The sequence below is a fragment of the Heterodontus francisci genome, chromosome 3 (genome assembly GCF_036365525.1).
Source record: "Heterodontus francisci isolate sHetFra1 chromosome 3, sHetFra1.hap1, whole genome shotgun sequence".
Lineage (NCBI taxonomy): Eukaryota > Metazoa > Chordata > Chondrichthyes > Heterodontiformes > Heterodontidae > Heterodontus > Heterodontus francisci.
The window spans coordinates 202,265,123-202,288,616 of NC_090373.1; the positions used below are offsets into that span (position 1 = coordinate 202,265,123).

The 23,494-nt window shown below is 42.9% G+C and overlaps 1 protein-coding gene across 1 annotated transcript in view; it reads right to left on the bottom strand.

The window, feature by feature from the left end:
• The window catches only part of LOC137367179 (dynein axonemal heavy chain 8-like), a 2,062,041-nt gene that overhangs the window by 1,940,589 nt on the left and 97,958 nt on the right, over positions 1-23,494 (bottom strand). The window contains exon 5 of the mRNA XM_068028615.1: positions 22,001-22,152. Coding sequence (XP_067884716.1) covers positions 22,001-22,152 — 152 coding nt within the window. The remainder of the gene's footprint in view (positions 1-22,000; positions 22,153-23,494) is intronic.

Below are 23,494 nucleotides of genomic sequence, written 5' to 3' on the forward strand. Positions count from 1 at the left end.
GAGTTCCATCTCTTTTAATTTGAATTCCCTTGCTTCTCTTTCACTTTCTCTCAAAAATACTCTCTCTTTCTCCCTTTCCTCTTTTTCCAATTCAACTTTTCTTAATTATTTTTCAGTCTCAAGTTTTTTTTATTGCGAACTGAATTTTAGCCAATTCAACTGCAGCACCCTCTGCCTTACTATCTTCTTCTTCCTCCTCCTCCTCCTCTTCCTCTTATTCATATCTTCCTCTTCCTTCTCTTCTTCCTCTTTTAAATGTTGGGTTATTGCATCAATTAGCTCTGCTTTTTTTAGCACCTGATTTCAATTCTAACTCAATTTTGCTGCTAAATCTTTTAATTTAATCTTGGTTAAAGTTTTCAAGTCACTGAGGGACACATTTGCCTTTCCCACAAAAAGTGCTGCAACTGCTGATGCCATTCCGATAGAATAGCCTTTACACTTTTACACAAGAAACTTGCTTCTTGTATTTTTTCTCTTTCAAATTATTACTCCCCTCTTACAATTAATGTAATGAGGGTTGGAAATGATCCCGACAAGAGCCCCCAATTAATATGTTACGACCAAGGCAGGAGTAATGCACTGTTAATTCAGTTCCACCACTCCACAGGTCACAGCATATTAGTAAAGTTTCCCACCGACCGGAAAATAGCCAAATTAAACATTTTATTTGTCCCCCAGAATAAAGCACACCAAACCAGGTTTCTTGAAACAACAAGAAAATTAACTCTTTATTACTGAAAAAAGAGACATGTCAAAGCTTTTTGTCTTGCACTTATCAGGACAATCCGCAAGAATAATCAATGTAAGGGAAAACAACAACTTATACTGCATGAGAAGAAATAAGGGGAATTTTTTTTTTTAAATCTTGAAAACCTCAAAACCTATTGTACAGAGTGATAAGGTGAGTAATACCAAAGTGTTTTTTTTTTACACTAGCATAATTTATTAAGGACTTTAGATCGTGGTGGGTAGTGTTTGGAGTAGAACAAGGCCCCTACTATATTTAGTATTTTTTATAGGGAGTAACAAAGTAATCTAAAGCTCAGTCATGGCAGGAGAGCTCGCACCCGTGATATGCTCCGCCTGCGTTATGTGCAAAATCAGGGATGCTTCCAGTGTCCCTGACGACTATGTGTGCAGGAAGTGTATCCATCTGCAGCTACTGCCTACCCACATTACGGAGCTGGAGCTGCGAGTGGATTCACTGTGGAGCATCCATGATGCTGAGGACGTCGTGGTTAGCAAGTTTAGCAAGGTGGTCACGCCGCAGGTAATGGTTTCGCAGGCGGAAAAGGTGACCACCAGGCGGTGTAGTAGACGCAGGCAGGGAGAGCAGGAGTCACCTGTCAAACAGATATATCACTTTGAATACTGTTGGGGGGGGGGGGTGGGGGTGGGATGACCTCCCAGGAGAAAGCAGCAACAGCCAAGTTCGTGGCACCATGGATGGCTCTGCTGCAAACCAGGGAGGGAAAAAAACTGGGAGAGCCATAGTGATAGCAGACTCAATTGTAAGGGGAACAGACAAGCGTTTCTGTGGCCGCAAACGAGACTCCAGGATGGTATGTTGCCTCCCTGGTGCTAGGGTCAAGGATGTCTTGAAGTGGCTGCAGCACATTCTGAAGGGAGAGGGTGAACAGCCAGTGGTCGTGGTACATGTTGGTACCAACAACATAGGTAGTAAAAGGGATGAGGTCCTGCAAAATGAATTTAAGGAGTTGAGAGCTAAATTAAAAAGCAGGACCTCAAAGGTAGCAATCTCAGGATTACTTCTTGTGCCACGTGTTAGTGAGTATAGGAACAGGAGAATAGACCAGATGAAAGCGCTGCTGCAAAAATGGTACAGGAGGGAGGGATTAAGATTCCTGGGACATCGGGACCAGTTCTAGGGAAGGTGGGACCTGTACAAGTGGGATGGGTTACGCCCAGACAGGAACAGAACCGATGTCCTCCCAGGGTCATTTGCTAGTGCTATTGGGGAGGATCTGAACTAGAATGGCAGGGGGATGGGAACCTGACTGTGGTGACTGAGAAGGAGGAAACAAGGATAGGAAAGGCAGGAACCAAAAAGGCAAAAGTGGAAGGCATAGAAATCAAGGGCAAGAAACAAATAGGGCCATTGTGCGAAATAATGCTAAGATGACTAAGAATGTTAAAGACAAGCCTAAAGGCATCGTGTCTCAATGCGCAGAGTATTCACAATAAGGCAGGCGAATTAACTGCGCAAATAGATGTAAATGCATATCAGAGAGTTGCGATTACGGATACATGGTTGCAGGGTGACCAAGGATGGGAACTGAACATCCAGGACAGGCAAAAATGGAAAGGACGTGGAGTAGCGTTGTTAGTAAAAGAGGAAATCAATACAATAGTGAGGAAGGATATTACCTCAAAAGATCCGGATGAAGAATCGTATGGGTGGAGCAAAGAAACATCAAGGGGCATAAAACGTTTGTGGGGGTTGTATATAGGCCCCCAAACAGCAGTGGTAATGTAGAGGATGGCATTAAACAGGAAATTAGAGATGCATGCAATAAGGTGCAACTGTAATTATTGGAGATTTTCAACTACATATAGATCGGGCAAACCAAATTAGCAAAAAAATTGTAGAGGAGGAATTCCTGGAGTGCATACTTGATGGTTTTTTGGACCAATACGTTGAGGAAGCAACTAGAGAACAGACCATCCTAGACTGGGTATCATGTAATGAGAAAGGATTAGTTAAAAATCTTGTTGTGCGGGGTCTCTTGCGGTATAGCGACCATAACATGATAGAATTCTTCATGAAGATGGAGAGTGAGAGAGTTGATTCCAAGACTAGGGTCCTAAATCTAAACAAACTATGATGGTATGAGGCACAAATTGGCTGTGATAGAATTGGGGAATGTTACTTAAAGGGTTGACAGTGGATAGGTAATGGTTAGCATTTAAAGAGCGCATGGATGAATTACAACAATTGTTCATTCTTGTATGGCGCAAAAATAAAACAGGAAGGGTGGCTCAACCATGGCTTACAAAAAGAAATTAGGGATAGCATTAGATCCAAGTAGTAGAAATATAAAATGGCCAGAACAAGCAGCAAACCTGAGGACTGGGAGCATTTAGAATTCAGCAAAGGAGGACAAAGGGATTGATTAAGAAGGGGAAAATAGAATATCAGAGTAAGTTTGCAGAGAACATAAAAACTGATTGTAAAAGCTTCTATAGATATGTGAAGAGAAAAAGATTAGTGAAGACAAATGTGGATCCCTTACAGTCAGAAAGGGGGAATTTATAATGGGGAACAATGAAATGGCAGACCAATTAAATACATACTTTGGTTCTGTCTTCACAAAGGAGGACACAAATTACCTCTGAGAAATGTTAGGGAACATGGGGTCCAGTGAGAGGGAGGAACTGCGTGAAATCAGTATTAGTAGGGAAATGGTGTTACGGAAATTGACGGCATTTAAGGCCGATAAATCCCCAGGGCCTGATAATCTACATCCCAGAGTACTTAAGGAAGTGGCCCTAGAAATAGCAGATGCATTGCTGGTCATTTTTCAAAATTCGATAAACTCTGGAACAGTTCCAACGGTTTGGAGGGTAGGGGTTGATGGCAAATGTTCATCCTGGAGTTTAGTTACTAGTGGTGTACCGCAAGGTTCTGTTTTGGGGCCACTGCTGTTTGTCATTTTTATAAACGACCTGGATGAGGGTGTAGAAGGGTGGGTTAGTAAATTTGCGGATGACACGAAGGTCGGTGGAGTTGTGGATAGTGTCGAAGGGTGTTGTAGGGTACAGAGGGACATAGATAGGCTGCAGAGCTGGGCTGAGAGATGGCAAATGGAGTTTAATGTGGAGAAGTGTGAGGTGATTCACTTTGGAAGGAGTAACAGCAATGCAGAGTACTGGGCTAATGGGAAGATTCTTGGTAGTGTAGATGAGCAGAGAGATCTTGGTATCCAGGTACATAAATCCCTGAAAGTTGCTACCCAGGTTAATAGGGCTGTTAAGAAGGCATATGGTGTGTTAGCCTTTATTAGTAGGGGGATCGAGTTTCAGAGCCACGGGGTCATGATGCAGCTGTACAAAACTCTGGTGAGGCCGCACCTGGAGTATTGCGTGCAGTTCTGGTCACCGCATTATAGGAAGGATGTCGAAGCTTTGGAAAGGGTGCAGAGGAGATTTACGAGGATGTTGCCTGGTATGGAAGGAAGGTCTTACGAGGAAAGGCTGAGGGACTTGGGGTTGTTTTCGTTAGAGAGAAGGAGGAGGAGAGGTGACTTAATAGAGACATACAAGATAATCAGAGGGTTAGATAGGGTGGATAGTGAGAGTCTTTTTCCTCGGATGAGGATGGCAAACACGAGGGGACATAGCTTTAAGTTGAGGGGTGAAAGATATAGGACAGATGTCAGAGGTAGTTTCTTTACGCAGAGAGTAGTAGGGGCGTGGAACGCCCTGCCTGCAACAGTAGTAGACTCGCCAACTTTAAGGGCATTTAAGTGGTCATTGGATAGACATATGGATGTAAATGGAATAGTGTAGGTCAGATGATCGGCGCAACATCGAGGGCTGAAGGGCCTGTACTGCGCTGTAATATTCTAATTCTAATTCTAATTCTAATGTAACCCCACTATTTAAAAAAGGAGGTAGAGAGAAAACAGGGAATTATAGACCCGTTAGCCTGACACCTCAGAGTCAGAGTCGTACAGCATAGGAACAAGCCCTTCGGTCCACCACGTCCATGCCGACCATAATGCCTATCTATACTAATCCCACCTGCCTGCACTAATTCCATATCCCTCTATGCCTTGCTCATTCAAGTACCTGTCCAGATGCCTCATAACTGTAGCTACTGTTCCTGCCTCCACCATCTCCTCAGGCAGCTCATTCCAGATACCCACTATTCTTTGTGTGAAAAATTTACCCCTTTGATCCCCTTTAAACATCCTCCCTCTCACCTTAAATCTACGCCCTCTAGTTTTAGTTACCTCTACCATGGGAAACAGACTCTGGCTATCTACCCTATCTATGCCTCTCATAATTTTTTATACCTCTATCATGTCCCCTCTCAGCCTCCTTCACTCCAGGGAAAACAGACCCAGCCTATCCAATCTCTCTTTATAACTCAAGCCCTCCAAATCAGGCAACATCCTTGTGAATCTTTTCTGCACCCTCTCTAGCTTAATCACATCTTTCCTGTAGTGTGGCGACCAGAACTGTACACAGTACTCCAAAGGCAGCCTAACCAACGTTATGTACAACTGTAACATGACGTCCCAACTCTTGTAATCAATGCCTCGGCCGATGAAGGCAAGCATGAGATCTGTAGTGGGAAAAATGCTAGAGTCCATTATAAAAGATGTAATAGCAGAGCACTTGGAAAACAATGACAGGATCGGACAAAGTCAACATGGATTTACAAATGGGAAATCCTGCTTGACAAATCTACTGGAATTTCTTTGAGGATGTAACTAGTAGAATAGATAAGGGAGAACCAGTGGATGTGGTGTATTTGGACTTTCAGAAGGCTTTCGATAAGGTCCCACTTAAGAAATTAGCGTGCCAAATTAAAGCACATGGGATTGGGAGTAAGGTACTGACAAGGATAGAGAACTGGTTGCCAGACAAGAAACAAAGAGTAGGAATAAACGGGTCTTTTTCCGAATGGCAGGCAGGGACTAGTGGGGTACCGCAGGGATCAGTGCTAGGACCCCAGCAATTCAAAATAAATATTAATGATATAGATGAGGGAATTAAATGTAATATATCCAAGTTTGCAGATGACACAAAGCTGGGTGGGAGTGGGAGTTGTGAGGAGGATGCAGAGAAACTCCAGTGTGATTTGGACAGGTTGAGTCAGTGAGCAAATACATGGCAGATGCAGTATAATGTGGATGAATGTGAGGTTATCCACTTTGGTGGCAAAAACAGAAAGGCAGATTATCTGAATGGCAATAGATTGGGAAAGGTGGAGGTGCAGCGAGGCCTGGGTGTCCTTGTGCACCAGTCGCTAAAAGTAAGCATGCAGGCACAGCAGGCAGTTAAGAAGGTAAATGGTATGTTGGCCTTCATAGCGAGGGGATTCGAGTACAGGAACAAGGATGTCTTGCTGCAATTATACAAGGCCTTGGTGAGAACAAATCTGAGTATTGTGTGCAGTTTCGGTCTCTTTATATGAGGAAGGATGTTCTTGAACTGGAGGGAGTGCAGCGAAGATTCACAAGACTGATTCCTGGGATGGCAGGACTGAGGTATGAAGACAGATTGGGTCGATTAGGCTTGTATTCGCTACAGTTTAGAAGAATGAGAGGGGATCTCATAGAAACCTACAAAATCCCAACAGGACTGTACAGACTAGATGCAGGAAGGATGTTCCCGATGGCGGGGGAGTCCAGGAGCAGGGGTCACAGTCGAAGGATAAGGGGTAAGCCATTTCGGACAGAGATGAGGAGGGATTTCTTCACCCAGAAAGTGATGAACCTGTGGAATTCTCTACCACAGAATGCAGTTGAGGCCAAATCATTAAATATATTCAAGAGTTAGATATAGTTCTTACGGCTAATGGGATCAAGGGATATGGGGAGAAAGCGGGAACAGGGTACTGAGATTGGATGATCAGCCATGATCATAATGAATGGCGGAGCAGGGTCGAAGGGCCAAATGGCCTACTCTTGCTCCTATTTTCTATGTTTCTATCACACTGGTATTGAAATGCATTTAGAAACATAGAAAAATAGGAGCAAGAGTAGGCCATTCAATACGAGAAAGGCTGATCATCCAACCTGTTACTGCTTTCGCCCCATACTCTTTGACACCTTTAGACCCAAGAGCTATATCTAACTACTTCTTGAAAACATGCAATGTTTTGGCCTCAACTGCTTTCTGTGGTAGCGAATTCCACAGACCCACCACTCTCTGGGTGAAGAAATTTCTCCTCATCTCAGTCCTGAATGGTTTACCCTGTATCCTTAGACTATGACCCCTGGTTCTGGACTCCCCCACCATTGGGAACATCATTCCTGTCAAGTCCTGCTGGAATTTTATAGGTTTCTATGAGATCTACCCTCACTCTTCTGAACTCTAGCGAATATAATCCTAACCTACTCAATCTCTCCTCATACGTCAGTCCCGCCATCCCAGGAATCAGTCTGGTAAACCTTCGCTGCACTCCCTCTATAGCAAGAACATCCTTCCTCAGATAAGGAGACCAAAACTGCACACACTATTCCAGGTGTGGCCTCACCAAAGCCCTGTATAATTGCATCAAGACATCCCTGCTTCTGTACTTCTTGCTATGAAGGCCAACATACCATTTGCCTTTTTTACCGCCTGTTTCACCTGCATGCTTACTTTCAGCGACTGGTGTACGAGAACACCCAGGTCTCACCGCATATTCCCCTCTCACAGTTTATAGCCATTCAGATGATAATCTGCCTTCCTGTATTTGCTACCAAAGTGGATAAGCTCACATTTATCTACATTATACTGCATCTGCCATGCATTAGCCCACTCACTCAACCTGTCCAAATCACCCTGAAGCCGCTCTGCATCCTCCTCACAACTCACCCTCCCACTGAGTTTTGTCATCTGCATGATACTGGGTATATAGGCCGTACATCCCAAAAACTGACGGATCATATCAAGGAACATGTCCCTTCTGCTGTTCGCAACGGGCCGTATACAACCAGCGCATGCTTGCAAAATTCAAAATACAGTATCCAACGTTAGATGTCATTCCACGATTGGACAGCATTTTCTAATAATCCAGTGTGCTAAGAGTTATGCTGACAACTAATTTAAGACTGTCAGTGGGGCTGTCAGTGTGGTGTATTTGCGCGTACTGGAAGGTAACTAAATTAATACACAGGGCCCTGTTCTTTGCAGACAGGAAGAATACAAACATTGCGCCTGTTTCAGCTGAAGAAAATAAGTGACAGCCATTCGCTGGTTCATTCCTCAGGACAATGCCTTGACCAATCAGTGTCAAGATACCTGGTTTAAATTTCAAATAAAGTTTGGCAGTTAACTGTCAGTCACCGCAAACTGGTACATTCTCCATGGCAACACCTTTATCAATCAGAGTTCACTTGCCAACCCATCATCACTCCCTTCTCATGCAGTATAAGTTGTTGTTTTCCCTTACATTGGTTATTCTTGCAGATTGTCCTGATGAGTGCAAGCCTAAAAGCTTCGACGACATGTCTCTATTTTCAGAAATACTCCAGTTCTGTACTACTAAATGAATATAACTATTTATTAATAAAATAATGACATAACTCCATATGTGAAAAGATTCTTTTGAAAATTATTCTTCCTCACCCTCATGCACAGACACACACCTATATTCAAAAACAAATGGGTAACGGTTTTAAAAGGATGTTTTGGATTACAACTGTTTCTTAGGAATAATGTCACGGAACTGTATTTATTTTCCCCCTCGGATTAAAACAGTGGGCCTTTAAGACTGATTAAAACAGTGCACCTTTAAGACCAAGGGAGAAGCTTCTGGATTTCTGAGGCTGCATTTATTACCTGGGCCACAGGAGAGAGGGGTCACATGGTGTACTGTAACAATTTAACCATGTAAAAAACAGCTGAAACCAGTTTTGAGAGATTCACCAGCGAAGCATGCTACTGAAGAAAAGAGCTGTCTATTTCTGTCAGCAAAAATTCTACAAAGAGCTACAGGCCAACTAATTACCTAAGGAACAAAAATCCTTTGAAAAAGATCGTTTGCATTGCTGAAGTAAACTTTCGACTCAGAGACTGTCGGTTTCAAAATTCAAGTTGATCTATTGCTGCACTCATCATTTAAAGAAATGTTTGATGCCTGCTCTAGCAGAGACTAAGAGACTATTTCATCAAATCCGCATGGAGACTTCGTGTGGCATTTGATTATTTTCACATTGGAATACCTTACCCATCAGGAACGTAACCCAAAAAGACTAATATGTCAGCTATTTATTTATTCTTAAGAAAAAGCTAATTTTTAAAACATTATTTTTAAAAGAAACTAGTTCACTGTGATTTTTGAGTGTATGTGTGTGAATTGGGGAGTTAGGTTAAAATAAGAAATTATAAGGTCTTTCGACATATGTTTATCTTAATAGTGTTCAAGATTTAGTTTTCATAAATAGTTAATTTGTTGTTGTCCAACGATACCTTGTTTGGTCTGTTTTATTCTGGGGGTTACTGGAGGGTTTACTTTGGCTGTTTTCTGGATGGTTGGGAAAAATTTAATAATATGCTGCGACCTGTGGAGAGATGGGACTGAATTGACAGTGCATTGTTCCTGCCTCGGTCGTAACAAAAATAATTAGGTTGTCACATTCTGGTAGGATATTTCCAGGTCTGTGAGATATCCCAGAGTCGAAAAGTCAGATGCCACTCGAAATCTCTTCAGGCGAGGTTGATTAACAGTCTGTAATGGGTAGGCCATCAAGGCAATTTGTCTGCAGTAGGCGTCTCAAATATTTCAGCAAAAGGTGTGGCAACAGGTCTACTTCGGTTTTCAAATAGCAGTCCAGCAATAGAAGCTTGCTTGAATTTTCAGGATCTCCCAAAACATAGGAGGCAACGGGAATCACTCCTGAAGCAGAGATTTTTCACAGACTGGTAGCAATAGGAATCTGCTGCCTTTTAAAATACAGGGCTTCCTCCACAGACAGCAGCAACTCCTTTTTCCTGGGTCTTTTCCTCTCCAGGGGTCTTTTTTGTCTCTCCAGGCAGACCACAACCACCATCTCAAATGTAGAATTTCTTTTTACAAGAGAGGCAGGCCTCCTTATTCAGGGAGAGGTTTTGTATCTGGTCTGCAAAAAAGGAGGTTCCAGCCAGTTTGTTCTGCCTCCTGCCTGCCCAGCTTACTGGTCTCCACAACGCAAAAAATTAAACTGAAATGCTACCAATCAAGTCATGTGACCTGTCATTTCCCTTTCTGTTGTTTGGAACAGGGGTCTTGCAGTCTGTGTGTTTTTAAAAGACTGAGAAAAATAATTTTTGTGAACATTGGAGTATGTCCCACTCAGTTCAAACAGCAAGTTTCAGCATTCAATGATCGCAAAAAATACTTTTCTCAGTCTTTTAAAAACACAGAATTTTAAACTTGCAAATAAAAAAAACTCTTGCGACAGCCCGCCTTGGCATTGTCTTACGAGCCGTTAAGTCACCTTACCAGCAACAGCCCAGAAGAAGATCTTCTAGAAGATCAAACACGGTCCCTCTCTGCATCTCCAAATCAATTTTATACCACCATAGAACCTCTGACTTTCACTTTGTACTCCCTCATACCAATATTTCTCTATTCTCTGATTAAAACCAGGATATGTTTCTCCAATCTTTGTCATGCCTACGAAACCTGAATTTTCTTTATTTCCATTCACCTGTGCGTTTTGGCTGTTGCTCCAGACCCAAGCCCATTATTTCTATCTCCTTTTTTCTCACTTTATTAGGAACATAGGAACTGAAGTAGGCCATTTAACCCCTCGAGCCTGTTTCACCATTCAGTGAGATCATGATTACTTTGTGACCTAGCTCCATATACTCACCTTTGCTTCATATCTCTTCATTGCCTGGGTTAACAAAAATCCATCAATCCTAGACATAAAAGCCCATGGAATCCAAGGGCAAGTGGCAAGTTGGATCCACAATTGGTTCAATAGCAGGAGGCAAAGGGTAATGGGTGATCGGTGTTTTTGTGACTAGAAAGCTGCTTCAGTGGGGTTCCACAGGGTTCAGGAGGAGATTCCTTGCTTTTCATGGGAGGCGTGATTAAGAAGTTTGCAGATGATACAAAAATTGGCCATTGATAGTCATAGAGATGCAGCACTGAAACAGGCCCTTCAGCCCACCGAGTCTGTGCCGACCAACAACCACCCATTTATACTAACACTACAGTAATCCCATATTCCCTACCACCTACCAACACTAGGGGCAATTTATAATGGCCAATTTACCTAACAACCTGCAAGTCTTTGGCTGTGGGAGGAACGCGGCGAAAATCCACGCAGTCACAGGGAGAACTTGCAAACTCCACACAGGCAGTACCTAGAATCAAACCCGGGTCGCTGGAACTGTGAGGCTGCATTGCTAACCACTGCGCAACTGTGCTGCCCAGTGAGGAAGAAAGCTGTAGACTATGTCATGCTAGACCCCCCACCTACCAAGAATGAGGCATATTAATTTTGCCATATCAACATTAAATTTCAAACTGCTGCTGAAGTGAAGAAAGGACGTGTTTAAAAATAAATCACCAGACCCTTGGTTGGAAAAGGATTTTCACATACGAACAGTCAGTGCTTGGAAGGACAAAGAGGCGATTCACTGCTCCAATTTAACCCACAATGGACTTTGAGCACCAGGTATTGTGTGTAAGAAGAGACATTCCAGAGTCAGCTAAGACCAGAGAATCTACAAACAGATGTGGTCAGACCAGTTAATCACATGGCTAACCTGCTTGGCAACCTTGGTATTTCTGAATTGCACAAACACTTTGAACTCAGTGTGTCTGTTTGCTCCTGGACTGAAAAGACCTCTCCTGGCTGGCTCGCCACAGCCTCAACTGTTTGGCTCTCCATCTCTTTCTCAGGGAACTCCAAATCCAATGAAGACACATGAACCCCAAGAGAGAAAAGTCTCCTACAGTGAATAAGGTTTAAGAATACTGGGCCCCAACAAAAAGCAAGGTCTACCTACAATCAAGGACTCGACAGTGAAGTCGAAGAACCGTAACAAGAACCCTCTTCAGATATTGCCTCAAACTTTTCCACTTTATTTTTCTTCTGCTCTTTTCTGTCTCTAACCGCACGTGTGTGTCACATATGCATGCTAACATGCTCGCGTCGTATATCCGAAGGCATTAACCGAATTAGAGTTTAATAATAATAAGTTTCAACTTTTCTTCCTTAAACCTAAGAAAACCTGTTTGTGCTGGTTTCTTTGCCTTATAATTGGAAAGTGGTGAACAAGGATTCACCAAGGGGGGGCTAAAAACACAGTGTGTTGAAAATAAAACCCTGTTACGCTAAGACCAGATGAAGGCTGGGAGGGAACCCTAGACACGTTTCTCACCTGGTCGTAACAACAGGAAGTTATCAATGGACAGATCAGGTGGGCAGAAAAGTGACAAATGGAATTCAATCCGGGAAAGTGTGAGATAATGTATTTGGGAAGGGTAAACAAGACAAGGGAATACACAAAAAATGGTGGGATACTGAGGAGGGACAGCAGGACCTTGGAGTGCATGTCCACTGATCCTTGAAGGTAGAAAAACAGGTAGGTAAGGCAGTTAAGAAGGTATATGGATACCTCCCTTTCTTAGCCGAAGCATAGAATTAAAAAGAGCTAGGTTAAGCCACAGCTAGAGTACTCTTCTGGTCACATCACAAGAAGGACATGATCACACCAGAGAAGAGAAGGTACAGAGGAGATTTACAAGAAGGTTGCCATGACTGAATTTTAGTTAGGAGGAAAGATTGGATAAACTCGGGTTGTTTTGCTTGGAACGATGCCTGAGGGGGGATTTAATTGAAGTATATAAAATAATGAGGGCCTAGACAGAGTGGATAGGAAAAATCTATCTCCCTTAACAAAAAGGTCAAGAACCAGGGACACAGATTTGAAGTAATTGGTAGAGGATTAGAGGGGAATTGAGCAGCAGAAGTTTCACCAAAGGGTGGTGAAGATCTGGAATTCACTGATTGAAAGAGTGGTCGAGGCAGAAACCCTGATCACACTGAAAATACTTGGATATGAACTTGAAGTGTCGTAACCTACAAAACTGTATCATGAGTTGGAAAGTGGGATTAAGCTGGATAACACATTTACGGCTGCCACAGAAAGGGCCAAATGACCTTCTGTGCCATAAATTTCCATGATTCTATGATTCTATCTGGTGCACAACTGATTGAGTCATCTGTTGCCATATCTAGCATGAACTACATTAAGTGATATCAGGCCTTTCTCTTCTGCAAAAATCACACAATGTTTCAGAATCATCGTTGGAGGGACAGACTGCGCCTGAATTCATTTCTCCATTATCAGCCATCTCCTTAAACCTGTTCTCACTGGCCACTCAACCCTCACCTCTAACACCTTAATGTTAATAAGGCAGAGCCAATCTATTCAGCTGCTTTTCTCCCAGCCAAATCTCATCCAGAACTCCCTAATCTATCTCTCATACAGAATCATAGAATGGTTCCTTCACAGAAGGAGGTCATTTGGCTCATCATGTCTATGCCGGTTCTCTGCAAGAGTAACTCAGCTAGGACCACTACCTTGTCCTTCGCCCATAAGCCTTGCAAATTTTTTCTTCAGATAATTATCCAATTCACTTTGAAAGCCACAACTGAATCGGTCACCACCACCAAGCTCTCAGGCACTGCATTCCAGATCCTAAATACTCGCTGCGTATAATGTTTTTTTCCTCATGTCATCTTTGGTTCTTTTGCCATTCTCTTTAAATTGGTGCCCCCCAGTTCTCGACCCTTCTGCCTACTGGAAGTTTCACCCAAGCTATTCTGTCCAGATCCCTCATGATTTTACTACCTCTATCAACCCTCAAGAAGAAGAACAGCTCCAGCTTCTCCAATCTATCCACATAACTCAAGTCCCTCATCCTTGGAAGTATTCTTATAATTCTTTTCTGCACCCTTTGCAATGCCTTCAATTCCTTCCTAAAGTGCAGTGCCCAAAATTGGATATAATACTCCAGTTGAGGCCAAAACAGTGTGTTATAAAGATTCACATAACTTCCTTACTTTTGCACTCTATGCCTCTATTTAAAAAGACCATATGCTTTATTAACCATTTTCTAAATCTAACCTGCCACCTTCAATGATTTGTGAAGATATACCCCTTGGTCCCTCTGCTCCTTTGAATAGTATCCTTTATTTTATATTGCTTTACCTCATTCGCCCTACCAAAATGTATCACTTCACACTTCTATGCATTAAATTTCTTCTGTCATATGTCCACCCATTCCAGCTCCAAGTCTATGTCCTCTTGAAGTCTATCACTATCCTCCTCACAGTCATGATGTTACCGAGGGACTCATATGAGGGTCAATGAAGTCTTCCACTCAGAGTACGTTATGTGTTCTTGCCACCTTCAATGGTTCTTCTAAGTGATGTTCAATCTTGAGGAATACTGATTCATCAGTTGAGGGAGCACAATAGGTGGTCATTAACATGAGGTTTCATAGAAAAATAGGAGCAGGAGTAGGTCATTCAGCCCATCAAGCCTGCCCCGCCATTCAATACGATCATGGCTGACCATCCACTTCAATGCCTTTTTCCCACACTATCCCCATATCCCTTTATGTCATTTGTGTTTAGAAATCTGTCAATCTCTGCTTTAAACATACTCAATGACTGAGCTTCCACAGCCCTCTGGGTTAGAGAATTCCAAAGATTCACAACCCTCTGAGTAAAGAAATTTCTCCTCAACTCCGAGCTAAGTGGCTTCCCCCTTATTTTAAACTTGTGTCCCCTGGTTCTAACTCCCCAACCAGGGGAAATATCTTACCTGCATCTACCCTGTCTGTACGAACAGACGAACTAGGAGCAGGAATAGGCCACTCGGGCCTTCAAGCCTGCTCCGCCATTCAATATGTTCATGGCTGAACTGATTACTCCACATTTCCACCGATCCCCAATAACCTTCCACACCCCTGCTTATCAAGAATCTATCTACCTCTGCCTTAAAAATATTCAAAGACTCTGTTTCCACCACCTTTTGATAAAGAGAATTCCAAAGACTCACGACCCTCTGAGAGAAAAAATTTCTCCTCATGTCTGTCTTAAATGGGCGACACCTTATTTTTAAACAGTGACTCCTAGATTCTCTCACAAGGGGAAACATCCTTTCCACATCCATCCTGTCAAGACCCCTCAGGATCTTATATGTTTCAAGCAAGTCGCCTCTTACTCTTCTATCCCATTAGGTATTTTGCAGGTTTCAATGAGATCATTATCCGAAACTGTAGAGAATACAGGCCCTATTTCCCCAATCTCTCTTCATAGGACAGTCCCGCCATCCCGGGAACAAGACTCGTGAATTTTCGTTCCACTCCCTCTGTGGCAATAATATCCTTCCTAAGGTAAGGGGACCACAACTGCACACAGTACTCCAAGTGCAGTCGAACCAAGGCTCTATACAATTGAAGCAAGATTTCACTACTCCTGTACTAAATCCTCTTATGATAAAGGCTAGCATATCCTTAGTCTTCTTAATTGCTTGCTGCACCTGTACATTAGCTTTCAGTGACTTTATTGACAAGGACACCAAGGTCCCTTTGTACATTTACACTTTCTAATCTCTTACCATTTAAGAAATACTCTGCACATCTATTCCTCCTACCAAAGTGGATAACTTCACATTTTTCTACATTATATTCCATCTGACAAGTTCTTGCCCACTCACTAAGTCTGTCCAAATCCCCTTGAAGCCGCTCTGCATCTTCCTCACAACACACATTCCCACCTAGTTTTGTGTCATCACCAAACTTAGAAATACGACATTTGGTCCAAATCGTTGATGTATACTATGAACATCTGGGGCCCAAGCACTGATCCCTGCAGTACCCCACTTGTCACAGCCTGCCAAAGTGATAATGACCCATTTATTTCTACTCTCTGTTTTCTGCCTGTTAACCAATCCTTAATCCATGCCAGTATATAAATTGAGGTTTGCTAACCAACCTCCTGTTGGGGACTTTATCAAAAGCCTTCTGAAAATCCAAGTATACTACGTCCACCAACTCCCCTTTATCAATTCTGTTTGTTTATTTATTTTCTTTAGAGATACAGCACTGAAACAGGCCCTTCGGCCCACCGAGTCTGTGCCGACCATCAACCACCCATTTATACTAATCCTACATTAATCCCATATTCCTACTACATCCCCACCTTCCCCTACCACCTACCTATACTAGGGGCAATTTATAATGGCCAATTTACCTATCAACCTGCAAGTCTTTGGCTGTGAGAGGAAACTGGAGCATCTGGCGAAAACCCACGCAGTCACAGGGAGAACTTGTAAACTCCGCATAGGCAGTACCCAGAATTGAACCCGGGTCGCTTGAGCTGTGAGGCTGCGGTGCTAACCACTGCGCCACTGTGCTGCCTCACCTCAAAAAAGCTCCAACGGGTGCGTCAAACATGGTTTCCCATTCATAAATCCATGTTGACTATGCCCAATCAGATCATTATTATTCAAGTGTCCATTTATCACATTCTTTCGAATGGATTCTTGCATTTTTCCTACGACTGTTGTAAGGCTAACAGGTCTGTAATTCCCTGTTTTCTCTCTCCCTCCCCTCTTAAATAGTGGGGTGACATTTGTGACCTTCCAATCTGCAGGAATCGCTCTAGAATCTATAGAATTTTGGAAAGTGATCACCAATGCATCCACTATCTCCATAGTTACCTCTTTCAATACTCTGGGATGTAGAATATCAGGTCCTGGGGACTTATCAACCTTCAGCCCTATTAATTTCTCCAATACAATCTTCTTACTAATACTAATTTCCTTCGATTCCTCATTTCCCCCTAATCCCTTGGATCTCTAATTCTGGAAAATTTCTTGTATCTTCCTCAGTGAAGACAGGCACAAAGTAATCATTTAGCTTCTCTGCTATTTTTCTATTCCCCAGTATAAATTCTCCTGACTCTGCCTGTAATGGACCCACATTTGTCTGAGCCAAATGTTTCCTTTTTACGTACCTATAGAAGCTTTGACAGTCTGTTTTTATACTTTTTTCTAGCTTACATTCATATTCTTTTCTCCCTTTCTTTATCAGTTTCTTCGCCCTCCTTTGTTGTATTCTAAAATCCTCCAAGTCCTCAGGTTTACTACTATTTCTAGCAACATTCTAGGCCTTTACTTTTAATCTTATACAATCCTTAACTTCCTTTGTTAGCCACGATTGACTGCCTTTACTTTTGGGGTTTTTTGCCTTGACTGATAGTTGCTGTAAACTATGTAATAATTCTTTGAAAACTGTCCATTGAATATGTACTGTCATACCTTTTAATGTATTTTCTGAATCCACCTCAGCCAATTTGCCCCTCATACCTTCATAATTTTCTTTGTTCAAATTTAACAGCTGGCTTCAAATTGAACCACCTCACTTTCAAACATCATGTAAAATTCCTACATATTATGGTCACTCATCCCTAAAGCTTCTTTCACAAGAAGATTATCAATTATCCCTTTCGCGTTACATAATATTAGATCTAAAATAGCCTGTTCGCTAGTCGGTTCCTCAACATACTGCTCGAGAAAACCATCCCTAACACACTCCAGAAATTTGTCCTCCATAGCATTAGTGCTCATTAGGTTTACCCAGTCTATATGCAGATTGAAGTCACCCATGATTACTGTATTACCCATGCTACATGCTTCTCTAATCTCCCAATTAATACCATGCCGCACACTACCACTGCTGTTTGGTGGTCTATAAACAACTCCTACCAATGTTTGCTGCCACTTGCAGTTTCTTAGCTCCACCCAAACAGATTCCACATTTTGTTTTTCCGATCTAAAATCCTCCCTTGCTAATGTACTGATCCCATTCCTTATCAGCGTAACAAGACCTCCTTTTCTTTTTTATTGGTCCTTCCAAAATGTCGAATATCCTTGAATATTCCGTTCCCAGTCTTCGTCACCCTACAGCCACGTTTCTGTTTTGGCAATTAGATCATACCCATTTACCTCTATTTGGGCCTTTAAGTCATCTACCTTGTTGCGAATGCTGCATGCATTCAGGCAGAGTGGCCTTAACCTTGTCTTCTTGACATTCTGCATTGTAAGCCTAGTTGATGCTTGCCTTTGTTTCACCTGCCTTCTAATGTCACTTGCTATTTTTCTACCTCCTGTTACCAGCTTTACTTCCTTCCAATTTGATCTACCACTCAGGTTCCCATCCCCCGACAAGCTAGTTTAAACCCTCCCCAACAGCACTAGCAAATCTTCCTGCGGGGACGTTAGTCCTGACCTGTTACGGTGTAGCCAGTCCATCTTGTACAGGTCCTACCTGCGCCAGAACCAGTCCCAATGCCTCAGGAATCTGATGCCCTCCCTCCTACACCAATTTTCCAGCCACTGTTGAATAGATCAATCCTCCTATTCTTATGCTCACTAGCACATGGCACTGGGAGTAAGCCTGACATTACTGCTTTGGAGGCCCTGCTTTTTAATTTCCTAACTTCCTACAATCTGCTTTCAGGACCTCATCCCTCCTCCTACCTATGTCCTTGGTACCAATGTAGACCATGAACTCTGCTGTTCACCCTCCCCCAGAAGGATGTCCTGCAGCCGCTCTGTGACATCCTTGACCCTGGCACCAGGGAGGCAACACATCATTCTGAAGTCACGTTTACTGCCGCAGAAACGCCTGTCTGAAACCCTGACTATCGAATCCCCTATCACTACTGCTCTTCTTCCTCCCCTCCTGTGCAATTGAGCCACCAGTGCTGCCACGGACTTTTCTCTGGCTGCACTCCCCTGAGGAACCATTGCTCTCACCAGTATCCAAAATAGAAAACCAATGAGCAAGCAAGATAGACTCAGGGGATTCCTGCACTGCTTGCCTGGTGGACACCCATTCCCTCTCTGCCTGCATACTCCTAACCTTCGGTGTGACCGCCTCCCTAAACATGCTATCCACATAGTCCTCTGCGTCATGAATGCACAAGTGATATCAGCTGGCGCTCGATTTCCGAAACCCAGAGCTCAAGCTTCTTCAGGTGTTGACACGTCCTGCAGATGTATTCGTCTAGGATACCTGGTGCATCCATGACCTCCCACATACCAGGACGTACGACGGCTGGTGAGCCGGATGGACGGAAGGAAGGAAGGAGCAGCTCCATCATGCACCAAACTCCCACTTTATACTCTGTGCACTCAAATTTATTTTCTTCTTGCAGTTCCCCTCCTTCCTCAATTACTAAACTCCCTTCTTCACACTCTGTGCCCTCCAGCAGCAGTCAGTGCAGACATGAAGCAGAGAGGCCCCTCAATTTATACTCCGAAAACAATGCTGTGTCAGCTCTTCTAGAGCTCTGCTAAAGCTCAGAAATCAGTTTAAGCGAGCTACCTAATTAACTAGCTACAGCTACTTTCAGACGTGTTAGTATACCCTTGTTTGAAACTGCAAGAAACCTAACTTACCTCTTAACTGAAACAGGAATTTCAATTAATTGCTTGATGTAAACAAAACAAAAACTAGTCTTGCGAGATTAACCCTGAAAGTTCATTCACCTACCAAACTCCCTTCTTCACACTCAGTTTCCTTGCCCATGTTTGACTTGATGCCATGAGAATTCATGGGGTCCAGAGACAATATTAAGGAAACGCAGGGCCAGTCTTTCCTGACTGTATGCCACTGTGTCGCTACCTCTGGTGGGTCTGCGCTGCCTGGGGGCTTGGTGATGGAGGAGTCTGGGAAATTTGCTGTGATTATGAATATGTCAAGCTATTGTCTGACTTGTCTGTGGGAACAGCGCTCCCAATTTAGGCACAAGTGCCCAGATGTTAGTGAGGAGGACTTTGCAGGGCCGACTGGGCCATTTCAGAAGGCAGTTAAAAGTCAACCACACTGCCGTGAGTCTGGTGTCACATGTAGGCCAGACTAAGTATGGACGGCATATTTCCTTTGCTAAAGGACATCAATGACCAGGAAGGATGGGTTTTTACAAAAATCCAGTAGTTTCATTGTCATCACTAAAAAGACTAGATTTTTTAATTCCAAATTTACTTAATTCATTGAATTTAAATTCCTCCATCTGCCGTTGGGATTTGAACTCATGTCTTCACAGCGCTCATCCAGGCCACTGGATTACAACCCCTGTAACATTATCACCTTTCTACTGTTCCCAATACAGAAGGTGGGATAGCTCTCCTTACAGCAAAGGCGGTTAATTGAGATTTAAAAGGTGTTCAAAATTTTTTAAAGGGTTTTGATAGCATAAATAAAGTTCAACTGTTGCCACTGTCACAGGCTTGAAACCTGCCAGACTTGCTGAGTATTTCCAGCATCTGCAGAACTTTGCTTTTGTGTTCCCTAACAAGGGAGTTGATAATTCGAGAACACAGATCTATAGTACTTGGCAAAGAACCATAGGGAAGAAGATTTTTTTGGGGCAATAAGTTGTATTGATCTAGAATGCACTGTGTGAAAGGGTAGTAGAAGCATTTTCAGTCATTGTTTTCCAAAAGGGAATCAGATATATACTTGAAAAGGAAGAATCTGCCAGGCTACGGAGAAAGAGCAGCGGTGAGGGACGAAGTGGATAGTTTTTTGAAAGAGGCAGCACAAACACGATGAGCCAAAACTGACTCCTTGTCTGTTATAAGGTACTATAATATCATGACTTTTTTTAAATTTGTAGCAAAGTATTTCAGTGTTGGGAAATGGAAATTTTATTTTGTCACTCAATGTCAACATTACACATTTCTCAATCTTCCGTAGCATAGGTAGATCCAGAGTAAAATTGCCTCTTTGTCCATCAACAATATGCCTTTATCAGTTGTCAAAAAAGCCATGCTCTGTCATCACACCACCTATATTAAAAAATGTTATTGGAAATTACACTTGTGATTCTTTTGTTGGTAACCAAATTAATTTGCAGTGGTATTTAGGGGTGGCAAATATAGAATAATCCGCACATTCTATGAGACTCCTGAGCATGTTTGAAAAATTACGTAACACTGAAGCATTTAAAAGGATACATCACACAGGCCACAATGCAACTGACAATTCAAGGTGAAGATCTTTCTTTCAAGCAAATGGCTAATTATTCACACTCGTATCTTATGAAAGGAACTTTTGGGGTGTTGTATCTCTTGTAAATTAACCTAATTGGCTTAGAATCCAAAATGGAAACAAGCTTAAGACCAAGGTTCTGACATTCCAATATAGGTCCAGAGTGGAAGTTAGGCAGATCGCCGAATGGAGACTGTAATCTGGGGTTCAGCCCAGTCCAGCCAATATTCCATGCTCTGTAAAGTACGATTTTAAATTCTGGAGGGTAGGAAGCAAGCAAGAATTCTACCAATGCACCATTACATCAAGGGACTAAGTCTGGTGGAGTTCCCAGGCTAACTTGTGAAGTCTACCTACTTCATCTTAATACAGTCTCAATGGAACTGTTCCCAGCTAACAGCTGGTGTAAGTTCCACTGACGCTGTTCTATAGGCCAGTATCTTCCCAAATCAAGGAGCAGCATCACTCTACTGCAACATCCTAAAGTAGATTGGGGTGAATGTGCTCTCATAGGTGTGATCTAACCACCCCAAACCATGTAAATCACCCTGTTACATGAACTGGGATGGGTTCTTCAGCTTACTCCATGTGTGGCTAGGAATTCCACTCTCATACATTTGTGGCAGCAAGGTGGATCCATTGGAATCTCAGACCTCAGGTGATCCCTGGAACAGAACACTGTGCTTACACATACTGGACTGGAGTTCAACCCACAATGATGCAGCAAAAGTCTTTACTTTCTGTGCATTTTCAGGGTGCTTAATAAAACCTTTCTTTCAGTTTTAATACAGTTCTTACTTCACTAGCACAAACTTAATCATTATTGGGTATTAAGTTGGCAAAATTATTCAGAAACCATGATAGCTGGTGTAGAAAATGAAATATTATACTGCTATAAAACAATGTGTTTGTTGTCGGAACACAGGAGCGTGGTGAGCCTTGAGCCTGGCCTAACATATTGCTAGTCATGCAACATGACATACACAAGAAATTGGGGTCCACATGCACTTTTGGGGAAACAAAGGGTGCTTTAATCTCCTTCCGATCATGATGTACCTGACCCAGGAGTGCTTGATGTGGGGTGATCTTTCTTTGCACTTATTTGTGCATAAACAGAGAACATTTAATGCTAAAATAAAAATTCATTTTCCTTATTACCTAAAGTTGAAACACATGTAATTACCAGTACTAATACCTGCACATAATGATCAAAATGATTAATGCATATCAAATGTCACTTCATACCTCATGTATATTTCTCACAGTGAGAGGAGTATCATTTTTGTATCGCACAAAGAACAAGCACAGACCATTCAGGCACACATCGGATAAATTGCCCAGAAATAATCTCTTCATTTTGGTTCCTTTAGCAACTCCAGCAATAATTCGGCCACTTTCTAAAAATAATCAATTTGTCAAAGCATTAGTCAACCATCTGCTCTTCCTACTTAGATATCAGTAGAAACAAAGATTGTGGCTGGGATTTTACAGAGCTCCTGACTTCGGGCTCCATGGTGGTGGGGGAGCAGGGGGGAGGGAAGATTGTTTCGGCAGCAGCTCGCCACGGAGCCTGCCGCTGGGAGGACCAGGCCCAATCTTGCCGGCAGCATTGAGGCTCCGTAGCGGCCCTTTCACCACTGAGCGACCGGACCCAGATTACAATACTTAAATAATCAGAATGCATACATTTTAATGAAATGACCTACAATCTTCTGAACTGCGGCCAGCACTCACACACCTTCACTTTCCCATCTGGGGAAAGCAGGTTCTGTAGTGGTGGGGAAAGGGGGGAACTTAAGATTTTTAGTGCGGGGGACGAGGGGACGGGAGGGTCAAATTTATATCATTAGTGTAGGGGATGCACTTCATTCAATTTGGGCGGGGAAAGGTCAAGTGTGGAAAGTGAGTGTTTTGGGTGAGAGACAGGGCAAATAATGAACTTTATTGGTATTGGGGGGTAGGAAAGGGGTGGCAAATTTTTTATCAGGACAGTGGGGGGTATAACTTGAAAAATTTACATTAGCCGGGTGCCCTTTAAAAATGGCGCTAGCGTCTAATCATAGGCAGCTGACACCATTGCCAGCGTCGGAGAGCCCAACCCTCCAAGTGATTGAGGGCGGCAGGCCAACCGGGTCATTAACATGGGCCGCCACAATCTTCCTCATGGTGGCATGGCAGCATATAGCCCGTGCATGCGGGCAGCCATTATTTTCGCCTGCCGCAGCTCCCGGTGGTGGGTAAATAAAATCCAGCCCTATGTGTTTTGTAGGATTCATTCTTCAAATGAGTTAGCATTGTCTAACAAGCTGGACTGTAAAATACCATCTTCCTTAAGAAGTGAAGCAAAATGGAACATCAAGCTTTAACATGTTTTGCATGTTAGGACCGGTTGTGCTGCCCCTTCCCTCTCCCACTGTCTAACACAGGGTTGTCCAACTCTTTCGTGTGGGGGCCACATTACAATTTCTGGGGAGCCAGTGAGACAATCTCGCAAAGATAAAGGCACTGAAATTTATCTTACTATTAATCCAAACAGCAACAAATGTACATTTGAGTGAAGCTGTAAATGAGAAGACTAATTTATTGACTTACATTCTTGATCACTATCTTTATCCCTCTCTCTCTCTCTGCCCCTGTCTTCCCCTCCCTCCTTGTCTCCCCCACCCTCACTTTCCACTTCCTCTCGGTTCCCTTCCCTCTCTCCCCTCTCCCTCTCAATCTGCCACCTCCCTCTCCCGC